At 44.0% G+C, this 23,018-nt stretch overlaps 1 protein-coding gene across 2 annotated transcripts in view; it reads left to right on the top strand.

Annotated features, from left to right (window-relative positions):
* Pdk1 (Phosphoinositide-dependent kinase 1) overlaps positions 1-23,018 on the top strand; it is a 578,009-nt gene that overhangs the window by 83,789 nt on the left and 471,202 nt on the right. For both annotated transcript variants that reach the window (XM_076429674.1, XM_076429675.1), the window contains exon 2: positions 6,289-6,318. In XM_076429674.1, coding sequence (XP_076285789.1) covers positions 6,289-6,318 — 30 coding nt within the window. The remainder of the gene's footprint in view (positions 1-6,288; positions 6,319-23,018) is intronic.

Genomic DNA, 23,018 nt, shown 5'->3' with positions numbered 1-23,018 from the left:
TTTCTTCTGGGTAGAGGGGGAGTTGCGGGGAACACAGCCAGGGGAAAAGAAGTTGACGAGGAACTTTTCGTGAATTAATGTCGTTCCGGCGCGGATTTTCTCGTCACCGGCGACGAGGGAACTTTCGGTCGGCGCCAACGGGGAAACCTTGACTCGCCGCGGAACAGGGGAACTTGGTGAAAGCGAGGTTTAACCTCGTTATCGACGCCCGTGTACGCCTCCATTCGCGAAACCTGTGTTTTACACCTCGGGCCTCGAACATTACGCGGATCGTTTAATCGTGAATCGACGCCGCGCCGGCTCGCGAGGAACCCGCGGAAATTGCAACTCTGTCTCATTAGCGGACTGCAAGGCTCGTGGATTTTTTTCCCGCCTGAACATGCGGTAAATTCGTTCGTTTTTCCATCTTGATTTGTTTCTTCGCCCTTTCACTACGATGGACGAGATACATCGCCTTGCCGTATCATTTTCTTTAGGGTTACAATGATTAGGACGTTTCAGCTCCAAAAATGTCCTATAAGGGAAAAGAAAATGTATATTTTTGTATGGCTACCTTTATTTTAATGCTTATCGAGAGAGTTTGATTTCATATTTGGTAAACTTTGTTTTAAATCTTCATGACTATTAAGGCTGATGCGGCCCCGCTAAAATTTTTAATAATACAATTAATAAATCAATAATACAATTGCTTGCGAATTTCGACGAAATTCGACCACCTCGCTCTATTTACCAAATTGACAAATTAAATCGTATATTAAATGGATTCATCGAACCGTTGTATTTTTAATGTACATTTCGAAAATCCATTTGCGGGTTAATAAAGAGACCTGCCGGTGTGTCGTACGGACGTTAATCGCAGTAAACGCGTAACCGATACAGAAACAAACGGTTTTTAATCCTCGGCGTGCGGCGCGGCGTCCTCCGCTGTCTCTCCTCTCGGAGCCGCTTAAGTACGTTTACATGGCCTGGCTAACCCCATTACCATCCACTGACGTGTCCAGAAGGATGCAGAGAGAATAAAGAGACTCTCCAACTGTCTCTATCCCTCAGCCGTAACGCAAGGAAGGCAGGGTAGCAAACCAGACAGAGAGAGAGACAACAACCGAGGTCCGGTGCTACGTAGAAAACGATCGCCTAGAGAAAAAGAGAGGGAGCGAGAAGACAGCCAGTAACAAGGAGAGACAGAAGAGAAAGAAGGAGACAGAGATGGATCTGGGGGATGGTAGAGAGGGGAGAGACGAGGTCGGGGTGTGCGGTGTAAAAGCGGCTTCCTCGACGTGTAAGGTACGAGTGTAAGACTCTTAAATGGTTATTGGATTGAGACCCTGCTCGAACGAGCGGGAACTTACTTGGCGATATCCTGTCGTGGTAGTGGCGTTCATGGTCGAGGGGGATAGGATGAAGAGTGGCGAGAGAACCGGAGGATAGAGGAGAAGATAGAGGAAGAGAGAAGCGTCTGGTGACGGCTCGGCGAGGAAAGCCGAGGAAAGGAGAAGAGGATCAAGGTGGGTAGGGTGGCCGAGGAGGAACGTGTAAAAGAACAGGTCGTATCACAGGCCACACACGTACCGTGTAAATAGAGATAGCGGAAGAGGGCTAGGAGACCGAAGAAGAAGGGAAAGGAAGAAGAGGAAGAGGGAGAAGGAGGATACGACGGGCTGATGCGGATATTCGTATGCTCGAGGAGCAACGAGTGCAACCTCCCGTCAGCCGGCTAAGTTTTCTTAACACTTTATTGTGGGCCCATTGTGCTGCCGCCGTGTGCCGTGACGCACAGGAACGGTACAAGTGCCATATGAAACATTTAGTCGCCGGTGAAACACTTAATTTAACCCGTCGCCCGACTACCAACCCCGCACCACCATCTAGAAAGAGAAAAGGAGCTGTGTTGCTCTGCGCACAGTACAAGTTCCTCCTCCTTCTCCTTCTTCTTCTTCTTCTTCCTCCGCCTCTTTCAATATTCCCTAGACGCGATTCGTTTCGTAACCGAGGCACACGACCCTCGTAAGTATCAAGCACGTTAACGGAACACGGTTAATTAGAGGCGATACAGATCCACGACCCAGGACTGCAGACGACTGCGAAAGGATTGCCTTTAAGCTGCTGCTTGGATCCTGATTCCTTAAGGGGGACTCGTATTTAGAAACGTCGCAACGTTTCGCCTGATTTAATCGATAGCAGCGTGTGTAGCGATTGTACAGGATGCCTTTTATACATTGTACACTGGGCGGTGTGCTTTTTCAATTAAAAAAGACATTTCGTCTGGTGACGCAAAAATTCTTGGATTTTCAGCTTTTCCCAGCATTGTTTCATATCATCACTTCGAGACGTCTTCGAAAATATTTTTCGACGTTCAAGCAGAAAACAAAGGGGAAGAGTAATCCCCAGGTTCGACTCGTCAGCGTAGAAGAACAGTTTTAATGGATTTCTTCCGGTGGTTGTTGACAGAACGTTGAATACGTTTCGTCTGCTCCGTGCGCGGCGCTACGTTAAAGAGATTTTCTATTTGCCCGCGAATGGCCAACCGGAGATTCCAGAGATGTTAAATATGGCTGTGATAAAGCGCCACTTTGTTGCGGGGACCGTCGCGATTTCAATGCTGCTGCTGCTGCTGGATTCATTCGGTTTTCGTTTTTCTTTTCCTTTTAGGAGGGTCCGCTGGCAAACAGCGCACGAATGTGCAGTCGACGCGTTTAGGGGATGAACAATCGCTGAGACACCTCGCGACAAATTGCCGCGTTAACAATCGGCTGCTGCATTCATTTGCCCTGTTTTATACTTGCGAGTGTTGCCTCTCGGCGGATCTTCCGGAAACATTTTTGGCCACGCATTTTTCATTTTGCATGTTTAGCCGGTTTAATGTGCTAGCGAAAAATCAAGTATCAGGTCGTTAAGTATGAAACTTGAGAAATGTCAAGAGGTCTGCGTTTTCTTTGTCAAGTTTCATACTCAACGGCCTGATATTTCGACTTATTAGATATTTCTAATGTAATTTTATGTTAAAAATTGAGGGACAGAGCGACGCGATTAACAGCTCGGTTGCAAAGCAGAATGCAGCGACCTGAAGCAATACTTGCAGAGGCGGAACGCACTAAAATTGACGCGGAACGGCCCCGGCCCCATGAAAACGTTGCAGGGGCGACTTTTAGTGTGAGCTCGCCTTAACTCTCCCCTCGAACTACCGGTGGATATTGGTTTTCTTCGCGGGAACAGGCCGGCGAAGTTAAGAACGACGGACGTGTTCGTTAATGTCGTGGCTGAAACAGCTGTAATATCCGAGCGACCGAGGCTGTAATCTGGCCCGGCGCGCCGGAACTTACGAAATTATGTCGCCGAACCTAATATCGCGTGGCCGGATCGTCCGATGGAGAAAGAAAGACGACCAGGCCATTGTTATTCTAAAATTTGCTTTACCGGGGAGTCCGCGATGATATTATTAATATTCATGGGGGTGCGCTCGGACCCCCGTCTCGTGCCCCTTCACGTCGTACAATAGGTTAAATAGCCCATGTAAACATACCAAGGGTGAAAAAAAGGAGCCGCAGCTGAATGAAAAATCGTTCGGTGTTAACGAGGTGTCATAAGCACTGTTTTCTTAATATTCTTCCGTTCTTTGTGCCCGGCTTTTTCTGTGCGTGAAAGAATTGTTTAGAGGTGCGGGATCTCTTGTAGTCCCTCTTTAATTAGCAGTAATTGAGTGGCCAAGCAACATGACTTTCAATTACCTAATAGATGCACCCTGTTCAGCCTCGAAGAAAGTTTCAACGATCATAACCAACGCGTCAATCCCCTCAGATTCTACTCTAACCATTATGAACTCAATATTATGCAGTTAACAGTAGAAAACGAGGCAACGAGGACGCCGTGCGTCGGCGTCGGCGTCAGGGGCGCCAAGAGACATTTATTTCAATATCAACGACGCGTCTCGATCGCCTCGATCCGCCGATACGAGTTTAATTTCCGCGGGCCCCGTGATTTGTTGCGATACATCGAACGCGAAGTCACGATCGCCTCCGCAGTTATTTATTATCGGTTTCCTATTTTCCTTTTTTTTCTCTTACTCTCTCTCTCTCTCTCTCGCTTCCCCTTTCTCTTTTTTTTTTTAATTTTCCGCAGGATGCCCGACGATATTGCGCGTAACTCACGTGCCGAGGAAATGGCCGACATTTGTAATCGCGTGGTGTCCGAAATATGGGCGCATGCCGGCCGGAAATCGGAACCTGGTTTCGTTAGGAAGCCATTTTTCAAAATGAAGGTTCCTCGATGCAACTAATGTCCCGTCGCACGATTTTCTCCATCCCCCGGCTCCAGTTTTCTTGCGCAGAACGTTTCTCCTCTTCCACAGTCGTACCTTTTTCTTGATCTTGTTCTTATCGAAACATTCTTGCATCATCTCCTCTTGGACGGAAGCTAAAGTGTCTTCTATTTTGTCTTTCTTCCGCCCGGACAATCTGCTGCCCTTTTTATCACGGCTTTCTTATTGAAAGACCTTTCGTCTTGCGCTGGTTCCCTCTGTTCCCGGAAATTGAACAGAAATATCAATGAGGCATGTAAATAAATGTCTTGAAATGAATGTTTTGTTGTATTCCGGATGTGAGGGTTAATAGTAAACGTTGTAGGTTTATGATAACAAAACACTAGTTTATTAATAAAACTCCTCAACTATAACTACGGTCACAAAGTACGAGAAGCGCGTTACAAAGTATGATTCGTTGGAAGTCTGACAACTCGGGATTAGACAGAAATTCGAAAGAGCGAGGTCTTAGCTGCGCTAAGGTTTCTATTAAAAAGGCGTAGTTCAGTCTTTTGCGCGAACTTAAATAGAAGTCTCTTAAAGGGGGAGAGGTAGATAACTACAATGATGTGTCATAGTGCTGATTTCTGTGTGACTAAGGATTGTGACCGGTCGAGGTTCACTGTCGAAACCACTATCTTAGTCACTATTTATCATAAAGTAAATAGTTGGCCACACAACAGTTTGTAAAATTAAATAAATAAAATTCTAAAAAGTCGCGCGACAGGTCGCCTCTTATCGCCAGCTAGTTCATTGTCGCCGCCAGCAGAGTAGTCAAAACAGAACCGCGTCGAAAACAAAGATGTTGTAACAAGCGGAGTCTCTCCAGTGGTGTGATGGAAGAATTTAAATGACTCGGTTATCGTTATTGATTATGGAAGCCTCCGAAGTCTTTCATTCTTCGGTCGCGTGACTCGAAATCAGCTCGATAACCTCTGCGCCGTCGGGTGCAACCAGTCTGACCAACCCCTTGCGACTCGCCCCGTTCGGCAGAGCAGGAGGCTTCGAGATATCGGTAATCCGTGTCTTTGTTTAATAATTACTAGGTCGACGGTCGCGTTGCTGGCCGATTAATTACCCCCCGTCGAGAGAGTTCCGTTGGTAATTGGATCCCGATGAACTGTTATCTTGACGCCTGGTTAATCGGCCGATTTCGTGGCGGTTTCCAACAAAGTGGGGGATCCAGAGAGGGGTCTGAAAAACCGGGGGAATTTTATCTATCGAAAAAACATTCCGTACGGCCCGTTCCCGGGGTTGTTTACAAAACCGGGGGATCGCGTGCCAGATAATGGTTAAATATAAATCCGCGCGGTAAAAATAGCACGCGGGATTCCGATAATGCCACCAGCGAACTGATAACGCGGATCCCACGATATCACCCGTGATTTTCTGGGTACCCGGCGTGTACCCGGTATAACTCGGCCGATATTTGGTAACGGGAACCCGCTTTATTCGACCCGCTCTATGTACCCTCTTTATGGTCCGCGGATTATTTTCAAACACCGTTTGAGGAGCGATTGCTCGTTCGGCCGATTTACGGCCCCGCCGAAAAATATGGGCTCGCTCGATTTTCGTCGGGGACAGTTTAACATTCTTCCGTGCACTATTTAACCGGCGAATTAATTGACCTGGTTGGGATAATTTATCTGTCGATTTTCTGTTTGCACGGTTATTGGAATTGCGAGTATTTTTCCGCGGGATGTGTGGAAGCGCTCGATTTTTGACACGGCAGTTTAATATCGTTTGGTTCAGTATTTAACCGCTCTCTGAATCGAGCGGAATAATTTATCTCTGTTTTTTACAGTTGTCCAAATTACGAGCTGGATAATCTTATTGGTAGACTGCGGATTTCTATGCGTTTATAGCAAAATTGAGTAGATGAAATACAAAATTGTTGTTCTTCTCTATTAAAATCATTAAGGGAAGAAATAATACTCAATTTAGTTTTAGGCTTATCCTTGTGCACCTTCTGATGGAAATTCTTTTCTTTGCAGATCGAGGGCGATCCAAACCAGAAGGAGAAGGTGAGTCAGTTCAAGATCAATAATTTTTTTGAAATGGATAGATACACAAACTTTCGATTTATCCCAAAAGTGGAAGTCACTAACATTAATGTTTTCATTCAACCATTACGTAAAATAGCTTCTATATATTCCCCTTCTGAAACTAAAATTTTTTATTCTCCGGAGCGGGAATCCCTGAATTTATTCTCAACACTGAAACTCGGTATTTATTCCTTAAATAAACATACACTTCAACTGCACACTTTTTAGACTCAACAATAAACTAGCAGGTGTATATAAAATCTCGAATGTACGCTCTCAATAGTAGAAGTCACCATATTTAACGTTCGAGAGAAAGCGTCGTATGAAATAACCACAATAACTGCAGATATTCCTCTGCGAAATTGAAATTCATAATTGTCTATTCTCACGGGAGAAGCAATTCATTTCTGTTGTTTTTATTCTCGACAGCAAAAATCGGTACTCGTTTCTCGAATGCGAATCGTAAAATAAAAACCTCCATTCTCCGTTATCAAATCCAAAATTCACCAATCGTCTATTCCGAAGACGAGGCCAAAGATTTCCGTATAGAATGGTGGAAACTCGAGCCGAGGATTCGATTCGCTATATCGAGAATATAGGAAAGTTCTCGTTACAGAAATTTCGTGATCAGAATATTTCCCCGAACGATAATCATCGTGTCACCTAAATAGCAATATCCTCGAGATTTACGGGAAATTACGGTGTCCCTCGTCTATGTATACGAAACTCGAACCTTCCGAGGGAAATGGAAAAAAATCGTAGGAGTGGGGGGGGGGGCTCTCGCTTATTATACTGATCGTGGTTGACCGTGGCCCCTATTTTTCGCTCTCTTTTCGGATTCCCGGCATCCGATCCTCAAATCCTGCATCCAATTTCGAACGAAGGGCCTTTCTCGGCCTGTCCCTTTTCGCCGCAAAGAACGATTGGGGATTTCGTACAGAATTCAAACAAATCTTGTCCATCGCTAACCGCGAAACGAATTTTCGTTTTCTCGGCCCTGGAGATCAGGAACGCCGATGCGATGGCCTCTCTTCGTCGTCGTCGTCGTCTACCGAAGACCCGAGACGAACATTCTACACACCGTCGAATAGTAGATGTACACCCAGATTTCGTTTTTCAAATCGAATTCACTTTTTCCCTGTCAGTCGAGAGAAGTCGAAGTCTCGCCGCGCAGAGGACTTTTACCGAAGATTTCGTCGGAGCTGGTTTCTTCGGCAAGAAGTTGTTAAGACAAGAACGAATGGCCGCCGTCGATTTTCGGCGACGCGATAACCTAACGCGGAGTGCTCCATTCGAAATGATGGAATTTCGGCTTTTTATCAATTGCGAGTTTTTATTATTTTATTTTCATTCACGCACATTCGTCCGTTTTCCCCAAATCAGTTATACTAACTGTGTATATAATTTTTCTCATTTTATTGATATGTAATTGATGCAGCACCTCCACCAATACTTAGCGTTTAGTAATTGATTAGATACCAACATGTTTAATAATCTACACAATATTTTGGATAATGGTACAGCAATTGTTAGTGCTAAAGTGTTAAAGTATGCTTGACCAGTTACTCGAATCACTGCAATTGCTGAAAAACAAAGAGCATTGTTCTCTGGTTGAATACATTCTCTCGCAAAGCCGATGTTTCCGCGAGGGTATAAGCGATGCTTCTTCGGCAATAACAATATCATTGAAAGTTTCTGTATGAAAATATTGAAAACGATATTCCCGTTCGAGGATATCGGCGCGATAACGTATCTTTTCGGCGAGAGCCCGGTAATGCGAATATCCCCGAAGAAAAAGAAAAGAACGGATAATATTATTCCCCATCACGGTGAAGTCGATAATCAGATCTCTCCGTGGAAGGAGTCAGCAATGTTAATATTTCCACCCGAAGAAATCTCCGATAATAATATTCCCCTGCGAGGGAAATCAGCGATAACAATGCACGTAGACATTCTCTCCGGAGAAACAAACTTCGGACAATGTTCTCCCTTTCTCTGTGTCGGTGCGAATCGAAGGCGAACTTCGAAGTTAACTTCACGAGGCGGAATTCTTATTTTCTGCGGCTACTTACGCGACAAAATACGAACGGTAAATCATACTTCTCTTATCCGAGCGCGTGCACGACTCGTTGAAAATTCCTTTTTTTTTGTTATCAACGGACACGCCGCGCCGTGTTCACATCGTCTTCGACTTGGTCGTAAATATTTTTACTGTAATTTACTGCGGGGATCGCCGGGGACCTCGCCCTCGCGCGGAATCGATACCTGGATCCGATAACTTCGAGGTTCGAGGTTCGAATAATCGCGTTTTGTCTCGCGATCGCGCACGCTTGACCTTTCGAAGCAAGTTGCGAAATGATATTCCGCCGCGACTTCGATGATGTTGCAGGAAATAAATAGTGTTTCTTTATTATAATATACTTTATTGTATGTTCTTAGTATACTTACTTATACTGAACTATAACTCTTAACAACAACGAAGATAATTATCACGCTCCGGAACGCCCGGAAAACAATGGTTAAAAATAATTCGAAGAAGCGTTTCTGAACGGTGAGCACAACAATAATTCTAACGCCGAGGAGTCAAAAGGATCTCATTGAAATTCGCGAGCTGGCCGGGTAGCACGAGAATTCCTCGAATTTCGGAGCGTTTCTAGCGTCGGATCGGTCGTGTTTGTCGAATTAACGACGGAGATTCAATTTCAGCAACAGTCGTCGTCGTCGCACGAGTTCTAGCAAGTATCCCCTATCTCTCTTTCTTTCTATCTCTCTCTCTCTAGCTTGCTCCCTCGTTTTTCTTTTTTTGTCCGTGTTTCGTCCCCGGTGAAAAGGATCCTCTCTCGTTCGGCGTCGTTTCATACCTCTTCCGGGAGCCGGGCAATTTTCTTAAACACAATTCCTGTCGGCGTGTTCTCGCGGGGGCAACGTCGCGGTCGCTCTCGGCCGACCGCGTGGAAACAGCCTTAAAACACGAAGCGCTGGGCCGCCCCGGCTTTATTCGAGGACTTTCGGACCGAGCGCGAACTTTTCCATGGCTGCGCGGGAGCTCTTCTAGTCGTAAAAGTAAGTGTACTGCGTGGTGGTTTAACGGCGTCTTAACCAGCGGCCAACGCCGTGCAGCGGTGCCAAGGCGGCAAAAAATCAATTTTTATAAAAACAAATTATTTTTGCATTATTTCATGGCGAGTGCATAATGTGCCAAAGTCCATTTCCCTCACAGTTACAGCGATTAAAATGTCTTTATCCCCAAAAATGTCGTGGAAGGGAAAAGAAAATGTATACTTTTTTGTATGGCTACATTTATTCGAATGCATGAATATCAAATTTTATTTCATCTAAAAAGAAACGTGTAACGTTCATATTTGTTAGACTTTGTTAAAATCTTCATGACGAGTCTGACTCGTTAAAATACGGTGAGGGGTTAAAAAGAAGAAAGTTTTCACAGAGATGCCATTGACAGAATTGTTTTTTCCAAAAGCATCGTGCAGAGGTGCGGGATTGTGGGATTGTGGGGGTAACAGGCGGAGGGGTCCTCGAAGGTACCATTAAAGTTGCTCGCGCGGTGTGCTCGGCCGATTCCCGGCATCCGCGTGGCGGATCGCTTCGCTGATATCCATATGCAGTAGCCCGAGGAAATAAGCTCGCTCGTAAATAAGAAAAGTTCTTGCGTCTCTCCGGTTCTGGTGGAGGGTCGCCGTTCCTCTGGCCCCCCATGGCCCCCTCCTCGACCCGCCATGCTGTCTCTCCGTATTCGAGGCTTCTCTCTCGGCGCGTGGCTTCCAAGATATCGAGTGATTTGTTGCGATTCCCGTCTCTTTTTCGCTCGAGCACTCGCGACGGAAGCGGCGCAGCTACCCCCGCGGCACGATACACCGATAATTCCGGTGCTTTGGACGCGGTAATGGCGTCGCCCGGGGGGCCCCTCCTGTGACCCCGAATATTATTTACTCCGTCCCCCTTCCAGCCCAGGAATAATGCATCGGACGATAAATATTTGTTATTGCGCGTTGACGAATTAAAAGGGGACTTAATGGCCCCACGAATGGAGCCCACCGCCGACGCTTTTACGCCGGAATGGCCCCCGATACCGATTCCGTTTCCCTTTTTCCTTCTCTTTCTATTTTTCCCTTTTCTATCTCTACGTCTGTCTGTCTCTTTCATTCTATGTATTTTTCTACCGGATTTTCCTGTTCGCGTTCCATTTTTCTCGGTTACTCTGTCCTGCGGATGGTGCAGGGGCGGCTGGTAACTCGCGAACTTTCGGATTTTGAAGAATGCTCCCTCGTATCTTGAACTGTCCATGCTTGGATTTTTATGGCCTGCTCCAGGGGTACCCTCGATCATGTGCCGGAGGATAGACGGTGTGTGCTTGTCGTACGCCACTTGTTCCGTTTCGGCTGGATAAAAATTATGATTTTTGGTGGGGCCGAGGATCGAAGTTTCGGATGTGTTTTAGAATGAATTCTGGATCAGTGTATCGTTGGTTTGAAATGGTCAGAGTTGGTGGTGTCCTTGAATATGCAACGGGAGAACACATATTGCAAATCGTAAAAATGTAAGATTAGGATGTAGCGTCTACCATTCATATTAATTTAACTTTATACACTCCTCAAAAGAATTAAGGGATCACCCCTCTGCGAACCCGAAAAATTACTACCAGTTTACATTATCATACCTCGCGGCCAGAATTGCTGTATCGATATCGTTAAACAACGGTTTGAAAGTGTGAAACATCTAGTTTCAGATGATCTGTTTCAAATTTTTGTTATGTTGGTTTTTTACAAAGTTATAGCGAGATAAAGACAACATTGACGGTCAACTACGATAATTTTTCCGCTTCCTGGAGCCAGTTAAACTTAAAAAGCCAACATTTACTTGAATGTTACTCCAATAACTCCAATAAAAAAAATCGCACAATAATCAACAACCACACATTTTACACAGGAAAGATAGCCCTTCCAAATGATATTAACGCGATTTATCAAAAAAATTTGTTTCTCCCCGTGTGACGTTACAAAGTTGGACAAAATTTTTGTTAACCGTCAATGTTGTCTTTATCTCGCTATAACTTTGTAAAAAACCAACATAGCAAAAATTTGAAACAGATCATCTGAGACTAGAGGTTTCACGCTTCCATACCTTTGTTTAACGATATCGATACAGCAATTTTGACCGGAGTCATGATTATGTAAACTGGTAGCAATTTTTCGGATTCGCAGAGGTGATCCCTCAATTATTTTGAGGAGTGTATAACGATATTGTAAAGTATTATACTAATGTATGCTGTTAAGCCAAATATGGTTTGCGGCATCACTAAACAAATACAGACATATTGCAAATCGTATTTCAATACCAAAAAGTATTTCCAAATGCACCATTTCTCCAAAAACAGTTTGAAATGAGATACGAGCGGTCCCGCAGCTATCATATTGACGACCATTCCCGTATTACCCAATATTCCCGGCGTCGATCAGTGTACTCGCAATTAATTAACCAAATGAACAACCTCTATCATTCTACTTCCGTAGAATACCAATCGTTCGGCTGAATAGAAAGCATTCACAACGGATATTTCGGCGGTACACGTTCGCCCGATTCATTTTGCAAATAACGTTAATTGGATTAGTTGGTAAAATAAGCATCAATCGATATTTATCATCAGGGAGCGATAGTGTATCGATTGTAATCTGTTGCATTTCGCGCGATATCCACGTGGGTCTAATCCCGTGCGAACTTATTTGCCAGAGCAATTCGCGAGACCGAATGAAACTGGTTTCAATATGTTCGCCGATAAATATGGTATCTAAACGAGCGTGGAAACAGGGAAACACCAACTCCTCGATAGTTCTGTAAATATTGCATAGGTCAAAGGGTTAGCTCACGATGCATCCAGGTCAGCTGGTGAACCAATATTTTAAATAGCAATCAAATTTTCCTGTTGCAACGAGTAAACAAAATGCGAACATTCAACCACCGTCTGATTCGTTTCCCCGATCTCTCTCGACCCAAAATCATTTTCTCTCTTGCCATCGAATCAAGATAAAAACACACTTCATTCTCTTGTCGAAATATGTATAAAAGGCACGACGGGATATTGATTTACGACTCGTAGTTTATCATTTGCATTCGGTGACACGCGTCAACTTCGACTTCATAAAAGTTCAAACAGGCATCCACGTGATTCTTTCACGTAAATCTAGGAAAGTTCTCTGGTAAAAAAATTGAAAACGATTTCCGTTCCCATAATGTAACGAGCCGTGGCGCCGTCAAGCCCGATTGGTCGTAATATTTATGGATTTTTCGTATTTTGAAAAAAATACGACGGCACTCGGAAAATAAAGCTTTCCAATGACGCGCGACGAACGTAACAAATATTTGAATTTTGCTGGCCGAGAGTGACGAATGCGTTCGAGTGATCCCGTCGCGGAAAAACAACAAGAGATCGGGGGCCAGGAGGAACGCGAAGGACTCAATTTATTATGGATTTTACCGAACGGATTTTCCCAACCTCTCTCTTTTTTTTTTTTGTTTTATTTTATTCCCGAATCGATTATCGATCGTCGCCGGTTTCGATCGACGATAATCGCGCGAGAAATCGATCCAGCGTGTACACGCGCGTTCGTTCGGCCCTCTGCAGAAAACGATCGTATTTGTTTCAATCTGCTCCGTCCATTTGTTACATGCTCCCGGATAAATTTACCGTTAAACGTCCATCATCGGCGAAATATTGCCGGTCTGCGAGGGTGAAAAAAATTAATACGATGCGAAACGTTGTGACGAGCATTATCGCTCCACCGTTGCTTGTTTCCCGCTCGACGTGGACGTTGATCAGAAATCGATGCGAGAAATGTCCCGCCGATATATTTTCCCTCGCCGCGTCGCGCGTCGTGTTTCCCGCTGTTTTTGTTTCTGCTAGGAATATAGACCTTGCGCGGATCGTCGATGGTGAAATATTCCGCGGAGCTCTGCGAGTCGCGAAATGCTTTTCCTTCTCGTAATAAGCTGTTCAACCTGGAATCGTTTTTCTACGCTACTTTTCAAAGTTACGCTCCGGGGAAATTCTGTTTCCTTATGCGACCGGAATTTCACTCGTACATCGAGTGATTTTTTAGATTAGATTTCATCTCTCCAGCTCTTTAGTTTCAATGAATAAATTACTCTCATTTCATACGATGTTTTGGAGATGTGATACAACGCGTTAATGTTCGTTCGACGTATCAATTCCTTCAATTATTCCTCAGTCTGTATTATTTAATTGATAACAGCGTTTGGTCCGTATAAAGCTCGTACTGTTACATCAAACATGATTCATATTTATTCGTATTACATCGCAGATCAAATGAAAACTGACTAAAAACGCTCTTGTTATTTGTACAAGAAAGTATGAATGAAAAATGATAGAAATAGATTCATCAATTTTCTGATACAGTGGCTTCCACTAATATTCGAACACTCTTAAAAAGACCATAACTTTTTTAATATTGGAATATATACGATTTTTAATTTTTAGAGAAGTTAGAACAATTGGTTTGCTACACAACGTGGCAAAATTTTTGAAAAATACTACAAGCTGTCGGAATTGCAGAGAAAATACTGAAAGTTGCATTTCCAAATTTTTTATGTGGACTTATATGGAAAATTTAGAAAACACGATTCGTAGATCTGTATCGATTAAAAATATTCTGAAAATTTCATCAAAATCGGTCGACGTTGTAATGGGTTACAAATGTTTAAAGATGGTAAAAATTGCAGTTTTTCACGATTTTTGATCAGTATTCTTACATCTTTCAATGCCTGTCGTTCAACCGATTTCTATGAAACTTTCACAGTGCATATAATTGACGCAGATCCACAAAACATATTTTTATCCCGCAATATAAGCCCACATAAAAAATTGTAAAATGCAACTTTTAGTATTTTCTCTACAATTCCGACCAAATGCAATTTTTGAAAAAATTTCTTTTCACATCCTGTAGAAAACTAATTCCTCTAGCTTCCCAACAAAAGTTCAAATCGTATAGTCCAATATTAACAAAGTTATCGTTTTTTTGAGAGCGTCCGAATATTAATGGGAGTTGCTGTAAATCAATGAAAATGCAGAGTCGATTCGTCTACCGCGATTAACAGGTAAATTACCTTGTCACATTAAATCAATCACTCTGAAGTCGAACTGCTAGCTAGAGTACTCGCGTTAGCGCCACAGTAGAATAATACCACTAAAGAGCCAGACCGAAATCGCTCTCCTCTTGCCACTCCCAGTCGCCATAGTACTTGCGCTCTACTGCGGGACAAATGATCCCGTAACACTATGTTTGCCTTTTACAATCAACACCTTTTACGATAACATAAAAATATTCAATAATTACTTATAAAAGCTGTTCTGCATTTTTTCGTTGATCAACTTTCAGTATATTATATCTATTAGGGGTACCCGTAATTAATGTCATTTTTACAGACTGGTTAAACATTGCCACCTAATGTTTAGTTAGTAGCGTGCTTATCGTGGAATTAATCTGTTATTAATTAATCTATACTAAATGTTATTCAAAATAACATTTTATATAAATATTAAGAAACGACGTTACTTATGGGTACTTCTAATATCTATCGGTAAATATTTAGCAAGAAAGGATGCAAGGAAAATGGAACTGGAAGATCGCAAAGAGGCAGAGCGGTGATCAAAAGTAGTCCCGGGATTCGAAGTGAACGAAATGAACTTGAAAACGATACTATTTACGACGCGGCCCCGGATACTTCTTCTTTTCCTGGGAAAGATCTTCTTCTTCCTCCCGCGCGTTTTCCCGATGGCCTGTCGTCGTCATCTTCCCAGGACGAGCCGAAGAGGAAGAAGCGTCCCGATATCCTGTTACCGGCGTTCGACGTTCGATGAAGCTTCGACCGAGTCTATTTATCACCGGCAACGAAATTACGTGCGAGGAGAGATACGCGGCCGGATAAAAGCGTGCAATATAGGAATCGAGTTATCGAGCGCGTTCGTTACGATCTCATCAGGGAAATCTATTAACGAGAGAACACCGGGAGCAACAGAGAGAAACGGAGAGACAGAGATGGATAGAGAGTGAGAGTGGAAGAGGGAGAGACCCGTGCAAAAATTTGCATTACTCGACGCCGGGCGAGTTCGGTTCGATTAATTTACGTGAAAGCGACTGCACGCGCTCGCCTTTCCACCCTTCAAAAATCGTGTCGCCAGACTGAACGGGATTTTCGAACAATTCCCGCTCTGTACTCCGCTGGTTTTGCAACACCGGAAGCTTCCGGGAATCTTCGAGTCTCCGCTGTACAGGGTGTTTCAAAATTAAAATTCACCTTGCACTTTTTTCTCAAAGTCGAACATTTTTTGTCTTCTACGTGCTTAAGCGTTCATCTACCTTCTACCGAAATTTCTCGGGAACTTTCAATGTCGCGTTGATCTCATCGAAACCTCTAACAATCACTGTTTGCCGGAGCACGGAATTGGTGTTGGACGACGTAATTATTCCAGCAAGTGGCCAACCCTTCCGCAAACTTTTACCCCAGATAGAAAGAGGATGAATGAAAGGAAAGAGACCGAGAAAGAGGAAGAAAGGGAGTGATCGCCGATCGGACCACGCGTCGTCGCGTCTACAAGCGATCACGAATCGCCTCTCGTCCTTGTCGGCTGATGGGTGGCGGTACTTGGAAAAGAAGCTCGAAATGATCGATGACCGGCCGATATTGGTAGCGACATATGGAGTAGCATATCCGCCAGCTTGCTCCCATAATGGGCGCCGGCGCAACCTTTTTCCAACGCGCTGGAGATGTCACGCCTCTGATGTCACTCCAACAAATTTCTACTTAACGACCGACGGATCTGTATGTAGACGCTATACATATATATAAAATATACATATATACGTATGTGTATATACATAGCAGCTTAGAGAGCAGAATAGAGGCACGTACGCGTTTATTTCGCACGCAGCAGCTTTTTTACGAGGACTTTCGACGCATCAATCAGAGGCTGACGGGTTTCGCGAGTCGAAGCGAGAGAGAAACGGAAAATAGACTAGCTCGGAAGAGAGAAAGACGTTTTACGATTCTTCGCCAGTACTTCTCGCGAAAGCGTGCTGTTCTCGCTCCTCGTTCGCCGGATGAATATTCCGGGTGGTTTCCGTTAATTTTGGACCACTCCTTCGGCTCTGACGAAGCTGATGGAATCGCCTGCAGGGGATGATTGAAGCAAATGATTCGATTCAAGCCTACTTGTTACCGATGTGTAGGCATTTATACAAGTGATCGAGACCGTCATTGTGTTGTCGTTCACTGTGCACAGTATCACGGTTGAGGCTGGTTTTTCTTCGATCATTCCTGTCTATATTAATTAATTGATAACAGCATTCCGTTCGTTCAAGCACTAAGAACTTATTAAATAAATTGATTCATTCTTATACATGTACTGTAGGTTATTTCTTAATCAAACATTTATTTAGAAAAAATGTTTAAACTGTCGTCCAGGAAGAATATAGGTCGGCGCAACGAACATAATCGAAACTCCATGGCGTCGTAGCCGAGAGGGGCGGCGAGAGGGAAGCTCGGCGAAGCTTAATTCGACGGAGTAAAATCGGTGGACGTAATTTTCCTCGGATTAAAATCGAAAGGATGGCGGATCCGCGCTCACGATCGGCTTCATTAGGCGGCGAGATTAAACAAATCGCGCGTGAGCGTCGAAATGAAAAACGTCGGAATTATCTGCCGCCCCTGTTCTCCCCGGGGAACCGTGCACCCCCACCTCCCCCTTCAGTCGAGTCTCTCCGGGAGCCTAAACATTTTCCGCTTGGTCGAGGAGAAGTCAAAAAGTGCTTATTTCTTGACGCGTTCGACCCTCGGTTGGGACAAATTCTTTCCTCACCCTCTCCACGAGAATTCGGGGGTTAATAAATTCTTCGGTGGCGTACGTGTGTGGAAAAATTCATTAGCGCGTGAACGGACACGATAGTTGTACGTATTCCGTCGTTTCGGGGTGCGTTGTATTTTTCTCCTCTGTCATCCCTTGCCGAACATCCCCGAAAAAGGGCTGGACGTCGAAACAGAGCGTTTCGAGGTACTTATCGGTTCGGAAATCTCGAGAGCGGGCTCGTCTAAATATTTACCTGGCCGGGTAATATGAAAAGCGCTGTGCTACGGTCGTACAAACACGTCGGAAATTAAATGAACGTCGCCGGTCGTTTGACAGGGTAGGACACGTCTACGATGGTGGGGGAGGTTGGACGATCGTTCAGGACTTTGCGAATCGAAATGAACCCTTCCGCCTATCATTCCCGCACAGCGAGCGCCCTCGAGAGCCCTCGACTCTCCTGACAGGGCAGAGAAGAGAGAGAGAGAGAGAGAGAGAGAGAGAGAGAGAGAGAGAGAGAGAGAGAGCAACGTAAGGACCAGTGTCTCGCGGCACGTCGAATTCTTCAGTCGTTAGGCGCGGAGAGGGTGTAATTGACGTGGTCGAATAATGGATTGCTGCCGATGGGCACAAAGGGCAAAGCCTGGACGCGCGCCGTCTGAAAACCCGAGAGGGTTTCAGGGTCCAGAACGGGGGAGGGGTGGAGGGAGACAGGGGCCGGCTCGAGAGGGTGACGAACGGTCAGAAGCAAAGTTCCTTGCGATCCAAGGGAGACAGAAGGTTTTTATCCCGTTCCCAACCCCCTATCTGATCAGGAATGCCTCTCACGACTCGAGTGATTTATTCCCTCCATTTCTGGGGATTATTTTATATATATAGATCCGGCACCCGCTCTGGACGTCGCTCCCCTGCCCAACCGAGAGACTCTCCTCTCCCAAACCTTGTCTCTCTCTCTCTCTCTCTCTCTCTCTCTCTTCCTCTTTGTTCGAGCGACTCGTCGCATCAGCATCGCGTCTCTGACCGAAAACTCTGCCGGTATCGCACCCCACGATCTCTCTTCCTCTTTTCTTTCGCTTCCTCTATCTTTTTTGCTCGCTTCCGGCGAAAGGCTACGAGCCTTTCCGAAAATACAAGTCTTTTCGGATTCCTGACTCGGCAACTCCTCTGTGTCGCGACCCCATACGGCCGGTTATTTCTTAAATTCTTCGACGGAGTTAGCGCCACGACGCGAATTCCTCGAGGGATGGTGTCGCGGGTAAAATTGCGCCCTCGCCTACCTCCCCTAGCCCTCCCTTATACAAGGATTTTAAGGGGGTGGTCCTGATACACCATCTACGATGGAGGTGTGTGGTTTACTTCCTCCCCGTCGTTTCACATTTTGTGGTTTACGAGATGACTGCGCCTAGCTCCATTTTAGTTGAAATTTTTTTTGTTTAAATTTTGTGATCTTCCGCGTAATAACGGTCAGGAATTTTTGCATGGACGAAACCGCCGCGTCGATTCGAAAATAAATCTTTCCCCATTCCGCAAAGACACTCCGGTTAATTCTGCAGCAGCTAGAGGGTCAACGTCTACCTCAGCCCTCGAGACAATTACCCTCTCTGAATAAAATATCGACTCGTCGTGCTCGAGAATCGAACCGGCCAACGACCGGAAACAATTCCGCCGGTGAATTTGATTCTCAAAACGACCAGGCAACTTTCGCAGAGAACCGCCGAATTAGCTCGAGGGAGAGGCCGAGGGTTAAGTTTAAAGTCTTAACGAGGTTACGCGGCAAGACGTAATTCTTCGGCTACCGTTGATATCGATACCGGAGTGTGCCCAGCCTGATACGATTTACCAGTGCCTTGACCGAACCGAAGTCGATTAGCCGGCCCTGACGAGCCAATCTGACCGCTCGCTCCCGATGGAAAAGTAATGTCGTTTCTTCTTAGGCGATTCGTCGGCCTTTTGCCCGGGAAATCGCGTGCCTAATCGCGGACTCGCCAATTCGCTCGTAGAATGATACGATCTTCGTTTCTGGAATTTATAAACTGGAATGCTCATTTATACGGGTGACTTGTGCATTGGCTTTTCTCGAATAACTCCGGCTCGTTTTGCGAGCAATCTGTGTTGGGTCTTTCAATCCTTTGGAGTCGAACTAATTTTAATTCGAAAATCAAGAGATTTCTTTCAACCAAGATCATTTTTATTCTTTGCAATCTTTTTTACATGGTGCACACCGAACTGAACCTGTTTTCTCATAATTCATAGAATACAGACGAATTTGATAATGTTAAAACTGTCTTGAGTAATAGTTTGGCAATTTTTACTGGCGAATCAAAAGCAAGAATCGTTCTGATCGGATTGGACAAAGCAGAACACATTACGTTGAATCAAACACGAAGATCGTTTCGATCGGATTGAATGAAGTACAGATTCCCGTGTCCCGATATTTGTTTCAAAGAAGATAGAAACCTTGTTAAACTTCCCGAAATATCTGCAGAGTTTTACCGTACCAAAAAGCAAAAGAAAAAAAAAAAGAAATGCGTAAAATCCGTAGTCTACGGGCAAGGTAAAACCGCAAGAAGTTCGGTGCAGCACACAGGAAGTTCGATCGTCTTCGAAGTCGCGAGGGTATCGCACGATCGAAGGGCGACATTACTTTCCCGCCGAGCGGCCACAAAACGTGGAAGACGTCGTTGTTAATTCAGCAAGAAGCCAGGTCCAGCGTCGGACGTTCCTGTAACGTTTATTTTTCCTTCGTTAATGGAATTCCCGGGGTCTGTGGTACGTGCTCCGCCATGTCGAAGAGTCCCTTCTTCGTTTCTTAAGGGGGTTGTTCCTGTGTCGCAGGTGTTTACGGTGTCTTGGAAATTTGTTACAGGGATTCCAGCAAAAAACGTATTAACCCGAGCATCGTTCCTGTACATTACTTGGTTTTAAAGAGTGATTATTTGACTGCGGATCTCTATGCATTTATAGCAAAATTGAACAGATGAAATTCAAAATTGTGGAAAAACTTCTAAAATTAAAGATATACGATCTCTCCTCTATTGAAACGTTGAATTTATTTCTTGCAATCGATGCAGACAATTCTTATTTTGCATAAAGATCCGCAGTCTAGTGATTATACATTTTTTCGTTGCACTTTTGATATACCGAGTACACAGAAACAAAATCGATTTTTTTAACCTGGCACGGAAGAAGGTTTCCGGAAGAGGAAAAGAGAGTGACAACGTGGTTGAAGGGGGTGGGAAAGAGCGAGAGGAGCGAGACGGGGGTAAAAAAGAAGTTGGCAGAGGGAATACGTTCCGCGCTTCTTATCTGGCGAAATCTCGTGAATGATCGCCGGTGATTTAGTGGAGCCCGGCCGGTATCTCTCAAATCTGGAAACTTATGGCGGTGCCGTGACGTCCGCAGCATTTCGCGGAAAGTCGACGCCACTCTCTCGGCTCTGCGCCGCGCCGACTGGATTCACGCCACACGCGTGATCCTGAAGAGATTCTTCGTTGGTGTGGGGAAAAAAGTTTCGCCCCTGGATCCTGTCTGGGGTCCCCCGGCGATATCGTCCATCAGACGGAATGATTTCTTCGGAGCCACCCCTTTCGGCCGAAAGAGCGAACAGCAACGCTGAAGAGACGCGAAACTGAAGGGAGACCCTTGTTTCAATCCTCGAGTTTCGATCTCTTCGCGTGTGAATTATCTTACAAAACGAATTAGACGATTTCATATATATTTTTGAAAACAACTTCTGTGCGAGAGATTGCAGTATTTTACTTGATTTTCTTGTTTTATTGAAAAAAATTAGTAAGTGCCATTCTTATCTGATAATATAGAGATCCTTTAATAACTAGAAATCGTCTGCATCCAAATTGAATAAGCGACCGGTGACTTATGGAGGGGAGTGTAAGTGGGTCACACACAGTACGGCAAATTCCCCGAACGCGGACGTACCAGCAGGAACGGGAGCAGCAAGGATAAGGCTAGGAGGAAGTGTTCGTTCTTTAGGAAAAGGATTACGCTCGGAGAACGTTAGTCCTGGCCGACTCGTTACTTTAAGAGCGGCGTAACGCGATAATGCGGCCAAGTGTATACGGGCAGCAGAAGTTTGCGAAGAAGTAGAGGGTGGCGGGAACGTTTACGGGTATTTTTTATACGTGTCCCGCGATACATCCAGCCGCGGAGTTAATGGAAATGCCGGGAGCATGGCAGCGCATACTAAGCGGGCCTGAGCCCTCTGTTGCACCCTCGCCTCCGATGACTTTCCGACTTTTTCTCTCCAGGAACCAACTAAGAGAGGGAGAGCGAGAAGGAAGGAGAAAGGAGCTCAGGGAAGCGAGGAGACGATGCCCTTCTCATAACTTCGTTCCGCCGCGAACCCATAAATTTGCCGCGACAACGCATAAATCAGACGTGCGTGCCCGAACGCACGCGGACCAGGTACGCTCTCTCGCCCAAGCTCCACCGATCAGCATTCCAGACGCGGAGAGACCTTCGATACACCGCCAGAGTAAACACGATCACAACGGGAACGCTTCGTCTTTTCTTCATCTTCTACGCTCGCTCCTTCCTACACCATTTTTCTTACTTCGTGGCCGCTTCGTCGCAACACCCGAGACACGGCGACTACGCAAAACGCTCCGGGTACTACAACTTTGAACCCTTACCGCTCGAATGATGGCTAAAAATGGCTGTACCAGTATTCAAAGCAATTTTAATTCTTTGCAGTCGGAGCTATTCTAACTCGAAAATAAAATATTTCTTCTGATCTAGAATAATTCCATTCTATGCGATTCTTTTCATTTTATGGACATGAAATTGATATATTAACTCATACAATATTTAGATGTTTAGTGATTGGTTAGATCCTAACATATCGAATATGTAAACAATCTCTTTAATAATGTACTAATGGTTACTTTTATCCCTAGTAGCACAAAATATTGTATAGACATCCATTTGATGTTAAAAAGAGATCCCCAATCTGTTTTTAATATTCAAATATATGTACAATATTTATTTAACAAACATTTTATTTCAAATATACAGTAAATAAGTATTTCATGTTACGAGAAAAATATTTGTTTCCAAATTTAAAATGAATGTTTATTTAATATTGGGAGTAGAATATTTTTTCTTAATGTACAGGGGGGTAATATTTATTTTATATTATGAGAAAAATATTTCATTGTCAACATAAAATGAATCTTTATTTAATATTAGAAACAGAATATTTTTCCCCTAAAATTTTCAAGAAATATTCTATATTTACCATAAAAAATATATTTGTTCCATAATATGGAAGAAATACACATTTCACATTATGAATAAAATATTGGTTTTAAATATAGAATAAATCGTTATTTAATATTAAACGTAAAATATTTACTTTGAATATATGTTGTGCGTGTAGCGTTTATTCAATATATTATAAATTTACATCGTAAGAATATTATTTAATTAATTAGGTTTTCTTGTATTCAGCAATTTACAGGGCAGTCGCAAACTACCCTAGTAGCACAAAATATTGTATGGACATTCATATGATATCAAAAAGAGGTCCAATCTGTTTTTAATATTTAAATACCGGGTGATTCACGAGAAACTGGCCACCTAAATTTGGCTTAGTGATGATAGAAAATGTTACAGAGAAAAGTAAAATAAATGTTTAAAAAATATGGACTAATTGTAAGTATTCACAGAGAAAATATAACAGAAATATTATATTTATTTTACATTTTTTAAATATTGACTGTATATTTTCTGAATATTTACTTTACATATTTTAAATATTTCTTTCAAATTTGATGAATTACATCTTAGT

This window comes from Lasioglossum baleicum, chromosome 9 (genome assembly GCF_051020765.1).
Source record: "Lasioglossum baleicum chromosome 9, iyLasBale1, whole genome shotgun sequence".
Lineage (NCBI taxonomy): Eukaryota > Metazoa > Arthropoda > Insecta > Hymenoptera > Halictidae > Lasioglossum > Lasioglossum baleicum.
The sequence above is the reverse complement of the archived record's forward strand: the minus strand, read 5'-3'. Positions and strand labels throughout refer to the sequence as shown.